This window comes from Octopus bimaculoides, chromosome 8 (assembly GCF_001194135.2).
Source record: "Octopus bimaculoides isolate UCB-OBI-ISO-001 chromosome 8, ASM119413v2, whole genome shotgun sequence".
Taxonomy (NCBI): domain Eukaryota; kingdom Metazoa; phylum Mollusca; class Cephalopoda; order Octopoda; family Octopodidae; genus Octopus; species Octopus bimaculoides.
In genome coordinates, this window is record NC_068988.1 from 79,413,778 (window position 1) to 79,424,067 (window position 10,290).

Consider the following 10,290-nt stretch of genomic DNA (forward strand, 5'->3'; position numbering starts at 1 on the left):
TATATATGTGTGTGTGTGTGTGTGTGTGTGTGTGTATACACGTTAATAGAGGCGCAATGGCCCAGTGGTTAGGGCAGTGGACTCGCGGTTTCGATTCCCAGACCGGGCGTTGTGTGTGTTTATTGAGCGAAAACATCTGAAAGCTCCACGACGCTCCGGCAGGGAGTGGTGGTGACTCCTGTTATACTCTTTCGTCCCAACTTTCTCTCACTCTTTCTTCCTGTTTCTTGAGTAACGCTGCGATGGACTGGCGTCCCGTCCAGCTGGGGGGAACACATACGCCATGAGCCTGGCTAGGCTTTAAAAGGGCGCATAAATAAAATAAATATAAGTTAATATTTAAGTGTTGGGTACATTCACTGCCTATGGCTACCTGGCGTTATCCATGGTAATTACACAATTGTCGCTGTCAGGAATTCACTGTTATCAGAAATTCCTCAGTGGACGTTGAGTATAAAACAAATGATAGAGATGGAAAATGGAATTCTGATGAAACTTTATTGTTCACACATCCTCTCACGGGTGGTACACTATACGAATAACTGTGGTGCACTGATCAATGCTGAAGTGTCTTGTCAGGTGATGTAATAAGAGAACGGCTTAAACCTATGGTCACTAACAATATGCTATATTAAATCCAAGCGAAACAGAGTTTATTTAACAAAATACCTCTCATTACGTCATCTGAGACACTTCTGTCCTGAGGGATACACCACAAGTAGTTGTGTAGTTTCCCATCCACAAGAGATCAATGCAAGATGTGTTGAAACGACTGTTGTGAGCAATAAAGTTTCCCATGTATTCCATTTTGTATCTCTATCGTTTCTTTTATATATATATATAAGGATGTTGAGGTTCACAGAGAAAATGACAATGGACTGAGATGTTTGGCAATATGAGGCTCTAGAGAAGACACGCCCACGTCAACGAAACTGACTGCTAGAAGAGTTGTGTTTCACCCACATGTAACAACAGACTTTTCACACACCCTACCCAAAGAAACCGAACTACATCTCTTCTATACAGCATCTTTCTCTTTCTTACATATCCTCTTCATAAACTACGATTGTCTTCCAATCCCCTTTCCTACCCAATGTTTTCACCAGTAACTGCAATCCTCACTCCCTACTTGCGCCTTCTTGGTAACAGCTGACCGCGTATATTACAACCTTCGTACCTCTTTTCTTCACTCTACCATCACATCTATGCACTGATCCTTGTTACTTGTAAATATACCCAGGTACTTCACCATCTCTCTCTTACACTTTTGCTGTTACCTACTCTTTCTCTCTCTCTCCCTCTGGCTGAGTAGCCACATATCTCCTCTACAGTAGCACACCTAGTTCTGCCCTCATTCTTGGTTGCTCTCACTCTCACTAGGTAACCCCCTCTATAGCAAGACACTTATTTCTGCCCCCTATTTCTCTGTCACACTCATCATCTGATACTGGAGCATCTCCTCCAATACCACCCCCACCTCATTATAGCAAGACACCTATTTCTGCCTCTCTGTCATCCTATGACACAAGTTCCCTTCCTCGAATGCCCCTGCCCCTCTCATAATTCCTTGCTTTGCAAGTTACTTGGTGACCCTGCCAGTGCTGATGCCATGTAAAAAGCAACCAGTCCACACTGTAAAGTAGTTGGCATTTGGAAGGGCAACCAGTTGTAAAATTCATGCCAAAACTAACCTCACCTGTGCTAGTGCCATGTGAACTGTCCTACCCATGCATGCATGGAAGATGGACGTTAAATAATGATGATATATATATGTATACACAGATGCATATAAATATATATATATATCAGGGACGTATATTCCAGGTGTGCTAGGTGCACACTGTACACCTGTTGAAGATGACAAATTCATTATAAATATTAACCTTACTCATTAATTTAATCACAAATCCGAATGGAAGATTTTTGTTATACTTTTGCTTGTAATTTGGTGGTATTGGGTGTGGCAGCACACCCAATACAACAACCACTATACACCACTGATATGTATATAAATATGGGCAGCTGGGCACAATATTAACCAAATAGGCAAAAATTGAGTTATCACTAATTGTGGGAATTGTCAACAGTATGCATCCATTGGGTCTATGGCACAGCTAATTGTCTCTGTCACTGTTGACAATTTCCATTAGGATGGAACTGTGCAGTCCACTATTCTAGCTTTTCTTTGCACATGGGGAGGTTACCTACCTTGTCAATGTGCTTTTACATGTGCTTGTATAACATACAGTCACAAATAGTGACAACTAAATTTTTGCCTGAATGGTTTGTACTGTACCCAGCTGCCCACGTTAATTTTATACTATAGGATTCGGCATTTTGCTGAATCAATGATAAATATATAAGGCAAATATATATATATATATATATATTGACCAAGAATGAGCTTTTCCATAGAAGCAATGAAGGCACACTGTTGACAATTCCCATTAGGAAGAAACTGGGCAGTCCAGTTTTGCTTCACTCATGGGGTGAGTATCTTCCCTGCCAGCATATATGTGTTTTTATGCAACTGTAAATGGTTATACATTTGCATATCTTTTAAATTTGTTTAAGGGAAACATTTTGAATATGCAAATAAAGCTCCTGTTCCATTACGGCAGCCACAGTGATGCTGACTGATGAACCAGCTTTTTGAGGTTCCACCAAGCTGTGCCAATATAATTTATCCATTCTGAAGTGTGTCCATCACCATTTTACATTATTCACTAAAGAATCTCACCTTTTGTTGCATGCCTTTGTCCTCACCTTTTTGAGTCTCCTGAAACCAGCTTTTACCTCCTCTTCTCAGGTCATCCTTGTACTTCTCTTCATCATGATCTGTCCACTTCTTTCCCCAACAGTTATCCTCAGTATGCATTGCATGCTTGTATCCGAGGAGCTTTCTCTCTTGCATACTCCATCTATTCATCTTAGCACATTTGTACCCTGCATAGCTCATCTGTACATGTTCATGCACAGTAACGTTATACACTTCATTTCTTTCCAGCCTTTTTATATCATCTGCATTCAATGTCCATGTTTCATTCTCATCTAACATCATACTTTGAACACATTCATCACTCGGAGAGAAATCCTTTATTACTAGCTGAGGTAATAGCTCCTTAAACTTTTTCCACTTCTTTCTGACCCTGTTCACTCTGCTTTCAGAAAACCCAGCTCCACTCCTAAATACGCTGTTAAAAGTACCAGTCAATTAGAATATAGCAAAGTTGCCCAAGTATCCATTTAATACAGGACCTAACTAAGCACTGTTTCCCACTGATAACTAGTTGACAATAGAATATGAAGTTCTCAGCTGAAAGGCCCATGATCCTCAGTGTCTAGTTTTATCACTTTAGATTCTGTGTTCAATCTCATGGTGGATGACTTAAGACTTGCATCAATTAAGTGAAAGCATGAGCCAGTAATTCAATCTTTCAAATCAATCAACTATTGTAATACATGTCTTTTTGCAAGAGTAATTGGTTTTCAGCCCCACCAAAATAGATCTATTAGATAAATGAACTCTTTACAAATTAATTAAGAAACTATGATTCAGAACAAAGTCAGGGTTCAACATTCAGTTAGTTACATTCTCCAGAAATCAATAAAACAAGAGCACCAAACCTAATGGAAATATTTGTATTTATATTTCATGCTGACAATCCAATTTTTGGATCTTTTCCCTTCGAAAGGCACATCGAGAAATTATTTTTTGTAGCTAAACACTTTCAAACTTCGGACACTGGTAGAATGTGTCATATAAAACATCTTTTACTCTTTGTGTTGTTGAGAAAAGTTTATATTTTAAAAGTTATTTCATGTAAAAGTTGTCGTATTTCGGTAATTTCGACCAATCAATGACATATTCAGCTGAATAAAATTACTGCCATTGTTTGTCAACAACAACTATCAGTGGTGTATATCTCATTTGTCACTGTTATTTATGACATCTAGGTTTTAGAGTTAGGGTTAGGGTTTTAGGGTTAAGGACAGGGTTTTAGAGTTAGGGTTAGGGTTTTAAAGTTAGGTTAGGGTTTTAAGATTAGAGTTAGGGTTAGGGTTGAGATTTTAGGGTTAGAGTTATGGAAAAATGTGAAAAATGAAGAAATTAGAGGGGGAAGGGGGAAAAAATGTCTTTCCAAAAATAGTAGCTGAAAAACAGGAAATAAAAAGCTAAAAGCTGTAGAAATGCACAAACGATTGTGGTGGTGCCATAAAGTAAACATGCTTCAGATACACTCGTTTATTCATACAAACGTAACTGAGATGAAATATGTCATAAATAATAGTGACAAACGAAATAGACACAGCTGGAAGTTGTTGACAAACAACAGTAGTAATTGTTTTCACCTCAACAGATGTCATTGATTGGTTAAAATATGACAGCTTTAACATGAAATAACTTTGAAAATACACAATTTTCTCAAAAACGCCATGTGTAGATGATGTTTTTATGTGACACATTCTACCAGTATACAAATTTTGAAAGTGTTTAGTTACAAAAAATTATTTTTTAAATGTGCCGGCCAAAAGGAAAAGATCCCAATTTCTATGTCAGTATCCTCTAAGAAAGAGTTCCACTTGACTACAAATACAACCTTTTTTTGATTTTTTATCAGACTTTTACTAATGTAGAAACACTCAGTTATGATTTTAGACATTATACCACTGAATTTAAGACAGAAAAGTGCAACAGGTTCACTTCTGGGATTTGTACCTATCACACATCAGGGATCTCTCAGTAGGCACATTTCTCTTTTTTGTTTTAAATGGGTGATTTTAAAATTTAATATCAAATAAAACTGAAATCATATATGAAAATTTCTTGGAAAGCCTGAAATAACACCAAATAGTATCAGTTTGTTTAAAATGTTTATTCCGTTTCTGTCTTGCGAATTATGTTAACAGCCAAAATACATGCATGAATTAAAGGTATGTGTTCACTTTTCCATTGTGAAAAATAGAACTCCTAGTCAGAATAATGTTTATGCAAATGCACAAAATAAAATGAAAACAAAACAAATAATTATGAAAACCATAAAACAAAGTTTTAAGGAAAAATAGGATTGTATTTGACAAAAGAAGTCAACAAGAAAATTTCAGTTTCAGTTCCAACACAAATATTTGTATTATAATTTTGTCAGTTTCACAGCTTTTTAATTGGAAATAAATGAATTTGTAATAACAATGATTTAGTTTTATTTACAAGTTATTTAACTAACGTTTGAATTTTGAATGATTTCTGTAAAACTTAGAAATAGATTTTCAAGAGTCATAATATCATAGTTTAGTCAGTTATTAAATATAAAACTTATCTAAAATATCAAATTAAATCTCAATGAGAAACCACATTCATATGATGAAAAGGATTCCCACAAGTTTTACATACCTGAAAATTCCACAAATTGCTTACTTTTAAACAAAGAATATTTCTTATTCAGGTAAAATATAAAGTAAAAAGGTTTTCGTTTATAAAAATTTTTTTAAAATACTGAAATTATTTAGTGAATTAATAATAAGGATATGTTATTTGTACATATTCTGATAATTTAAGAAATTGGAAACTGAACATGACAACTGCTTTGTTAGGAGAATGAGAAAATATATTTCTCTTGTAGTCAAGAAGATAAATATTGAAGCACTTACATATAATGTAAGTAGTTAAATTTAGAGGTTACTGAAACAAAACATAAGTAAATGGGCAGACCATTTTTCAACAATCTGGAAAAGTGTTAACACACATCTCACAATGACATACATTTTTCACTCATACACACATCTATTTTCCAATATTTACAAAGAAGAGCACAAGCCATTGTTAATTAACAGAAGAAAAAATTAGATTATTTGGTATATAAAATGGAAAAATGAATTTATGCTGTTCATAGGATTTTCTCTCATTTACCAACCACTGTTTCACCTGTTAATCAAAAATATATCCTTTGTATTGACTGCTGTCATCTTAGTTCTGCAAACACCTGAGCAATGGAGACATTATATTCTCAATGAAATGGCAAGTTTCCCATCACAGAGTTTTGCTGTTACAAGCAGCCACATATCTTTTTCAACATAAAAATATACACAATGTTTACACAGCATCCAGTAGCTAAAGTTTGTGCATGATAATCTTCATTGGCATTATAATGGCAGCTGTTATTGTGTAAATTCTATTTTTATTTTTGTCCTCCATTATTATTTCTCATGACTTTAAATCTCACACTTCTAACTAACACTAGCTATCTCTGTTTTTGATGCATTTCCATTCATTTTTATTGATTTCTCCTTATTAACATCTCCAGTGCCATCTCTTTTATTAGATCTAGCTGTAGGCCCTGTGCATGGATCAACAATTTTATTACCATTGATCATAGTTTCTAGTTGTTTCTTATTGTCAAGTTTCTGGCAGAATGTATTTTCTTGTTTAGACATTCCTTTTGAAGTTACTCTGCAGTGACTTGAGCATCCTTGTATAGGTTTACTAGCAGAAGAAACAGCAACATTTTTTTGATTACCATTAGTTTGGAAACATTTTTGTGGAATATTTTGTGGCATCTTCTGCCAATTATCTTGAGAATTCTTCGGTCCATAGTTGTGAGTAACTTTTATTGAATTAGTTTGCATTACACGTTGTGCATTAGTTTGGTTTACTTTTGGAAGTGACATTTCGTTGTTTTGGGGAAAGTTACTTGGTTGAAATTTCTGAATTTGTGGTGTCCTTTGCATAAGCACAGGCAGAGGTTTCTGAAAATTTGCAATGGACATTCTTTGAGGACTGAGTGATACAGAATTAGGTAAAGATTTGGGAGCTATAACTTGAGGTCTTTGAAAGATTTCAGGGGGTTTGGGTGCAATAAGCTGAGGTGTTTTGAGAGTTTGCAAAGTTTTCTGATTATGACTATGTTTAGTAGAAGGCGGTGGTTGAGTAGGTTTGTGAAATACAGCATTATCACTGCACGGCCTCATTACAGAGCTGCTATTGGTTGTTGTCTCAGTGCAACTAGCATTGGTACGTACAGTAGTTGTGACAACAGTGGTAGTAGTTGGTGTTGGAGTGGTCAATTGAACAGTAGTGGCAGTAGGTGTTAAGACAGTTGAAGCCTTTGTCACATGTGTAGCAGCTGCTGTAGTATGTGTTACAGTGTTAGTGACACCAGTAGTGGACACTGACAGCTTCAGTTTTTCTTTCACACTTCTGTTTTCAGAGACAGTTTCTGTGTTAGACAGTTTGGGTTTCTTAGCACTATTTTCAAACACAGAATAGAAGAGTCGCAATGGAGCATTCTGCAAAAGACATTTCAGTAACATATTAATCATAAATTGCCAAGTTCAATCACAGATTGTTTTAAAATAGATTAAAACACACAATTCTGTCTTTCACAAAGCAATCAGATAAATATCACAAATACCATTAAATATCAAAAGTAGCTCACTTTCCTTAAAATATCAAACAAGCCAGAAACTGAATCCACAATTTATCATAGTTACAGAATGTAATTTGTCAGCTTTAATCTAACAAAACTATATGAGATTAATGAAACACAGAGTAATTACCAATAGATTCAGTAATCTAGTGACAGTGTTAACTTTAATCACTTCATCCAATGTGATATTTTATTGAAAATCTTAGTTATAGGTTTATGAGTTCACTATGGCAGGATTTTCACTCAACACTACATACTACTAAATAACACTAATTTAAACATTCTAAATCAGCATTCAGGTACTACTTTATTTCATAAAACTCAGATACACTTCAGATGCTGACTTCCTACCAGCAGTTAGAACAGAGGACCCACATCAATCAACAAAATAGACTACATACTCCAGCCTGGAAGAAAAGGAAGCCTATATATATATATATATATACATTGTAGCTTGATCTTCTAGAAATAGCAGATAAATTCCTACATAATATTCTCTACTATCTTTACAGCTTAATGTTGTAACCCTGAATATATTCTGCTAGAAAAGCAAAAGTACAAAATGGCCATTGCTAAAATGGCTTTCATCATAGATTTACCTATCAGTTTCAATCTCGCTGATCTCAGGAGGCCTATAAACAGTGGTGGACTGGTCAGATTGCCAGCTTGCCTGAAGGCAAGTGGGCCCCTGCAACATTAGAATCCATATATGGGGACCCATCCCCTCAAGTTTGAGAATTTTTTACTCACTCCTGGAAGACTGCATTAATTATTTCAGCCCGGCTGTGTTTGTAGACAGTTAAAAAGAATACTTAAAAAAAAAAAAAATTAAATGATAGCATTGTAGTTGCAGGTGGCCCCCCCCCCTTAGTCTCCTGGCAACTAATATTTTTAGACCTAGTCTGCCACTGCCTATAAAGGTTATAAGCACAGTTGCTTCCTCTAGGCTGTACTATTAAAAACATGCAAAAACAATTATAGGGAATGGTTATAGAAACTTACCCGTCTCCAGGTATAAATGTAAGCAATATCAATCAAAGTGTAGTTGTCTTTCAGTGGTTCATCGGAGTGAAATATGTGAATCTGCGCAGACAAGCAATTGTCATTAGAAACAGTGAAGATAGAATGAATGCAATCAAAAACAACAGAACACAAAACTTTGTAGTCAAACTAAAAACAAAAACATTCCTTATTTCTTGGCTGCTGATCTCATTGTTGTTGTTATTTTCTTCCATTTCTTCAACCAACAAAAAAATTGGTAAAAAGGAAATGGCCAAATAAATATGGTATAGAAATGTCAGTTTTTAACACTAATAATACAAACAATGATAAGAAAGCAATACAAATATATTAATCACAATCATGATTAGTTACATTGGGGAACATGGTTTTCATTATCTGATGTCGGAGGCATGTCACCAGGTAATTTTGGAGTTGCTGATTTCAAAAATGAAATCCATCATGTCAATCTTTTTTACAAACTCAAATATCTATTTTGCAACATTTCCAGTATTGTAACCATTTAAAAAAATAGATAAGAGTTCATCAAATGCAGACCCATGTACAGAGATTGACATAACTTTGAAACATAGCTTTCCAATATTGTTTAAAGTAAATGCAACTACAAAAGTGTTGTGAAATGATTCCAACCACCCACAAGTGACTAAAAGAGAACTGACACATTACTATAAAATAAAGAACTTTCAGCAGTTCAGGGTAAGAAGTTCACTGTGAGCCACTGGCAGAGAGCATTTAACCTTGTGTAACAGTAATCATAGAGAGTTGTGTGAATACTTTCTTCCCCCCTCCCACTTCATTAAACACCAGGATATAAAAGTGGCGATTTGTTCGAAGCTTGGGTTGGACATTTAGAATTTTTTGGGGTATGAAACCAAAGAAAAATTAATTTTAACATGGAAGACTTATTGGCCTCCATAGTGCAGTAGCAACACCAACAAAAACCAACAGTTGCTGGAATTAATGTTAAAGAAGTCGGAAAATACTTCAGGATCATATTCGCCAGACAAAATAGCAAACTCAATTGAAGAATTCAGTTATAATCCAGAGAAAGGATTACCTTCACTGCATATTTTCGATGATACAAAGAAATCTTCAGAGAAAAATGTGAAAATTGGATGAACAAGAAAAAAATACGACTTCTTTTAAGAAAGTTATCCCAAATTGAACATGAAACATATAGTAATTATATTCTGCTGAAGAGCCCAGGTGAAATTTGTTTCAATGAAACAATATTTTATCAAACATTTTCAGGGAAAGAAGTACCCTGTTCAATACTTGCTGGCAATGTATAAATATGGTAAAAAACTATGATGAAGAATTTGTCACCTAATTTTTGTTCAAGGGCTAACTGCAAGCAAAGTTGCAGACGTAGGTTCCCAGATATTAACAAAATTAGAACAGAACCAAAAATTAACTCTACAGGCAGTTGCAGAAGAATGCCAGAAAATTATAAATCTAAGACATGACACAGATAAAATTGAAGAGAAAGATTGCTCTCATATTCATGTGCCAATCAGTAATGGACGAGAAAAAATGAAAAAAATGTCAAAACTGAATCCATGTTATGGGTGCAGTGGTCTACATTTTAAAAGCAACTGTCCGTTTAAAAATATAAAATGCTTCAAGTGTAGAAAGATAGGTCATAAAAAATCACACCGTAAAACAAAAGCTAAAAAACAGCTCAACAGAAAAGATCATGTAAACAGGTTATTGGTGACAAGAAATATGAACAAGCCACAAAGGAAATTTGTGTATGTAAGAATTAACAACACAAACATAAAGTTACAATTGGATACAGGCAGCGATATCTTGATAATTAATCCAGATACATGGAAAAAAATCTGGA

The 10,290-nt window shown here is 35.0% G+C and overlaps 1 protein-coding gene across 2 annotated transcripts in view; it reads right to left on the reverse strand.

Annotated features, from left to right (window-relative positions):
- Nucleotides 1–4,862: 4,862 nt before the first annotated feature.
- The window catches only part of LOC106875343 (polycomb complex protein BMI-1-A), a 154,939-nt gene continuing 149,511 nt past the window's right edge, over nt 4,863–10,290 (reverse strand). For both annotated transcript variants that reach the window (XM_052970202.1, XM_052970201.1), the window contains exons 10-11: nt 8,427–8,507; nt 4,863–7,284 (exon numbers count right to left, since the gene is read on the reverse strand). In XM_052970202.1, coding sequence (XP_052826162.1) covers nt 6,226–7,284; nt 8,427–8,507 — 1,140 coding nt within the window. In that variant the 3' untranslated portion in view covers nt 4,863–6,225. The remainder of the gene's footprint in view (nt 7,285–8,426; nt 8,508–10,290) is intronic.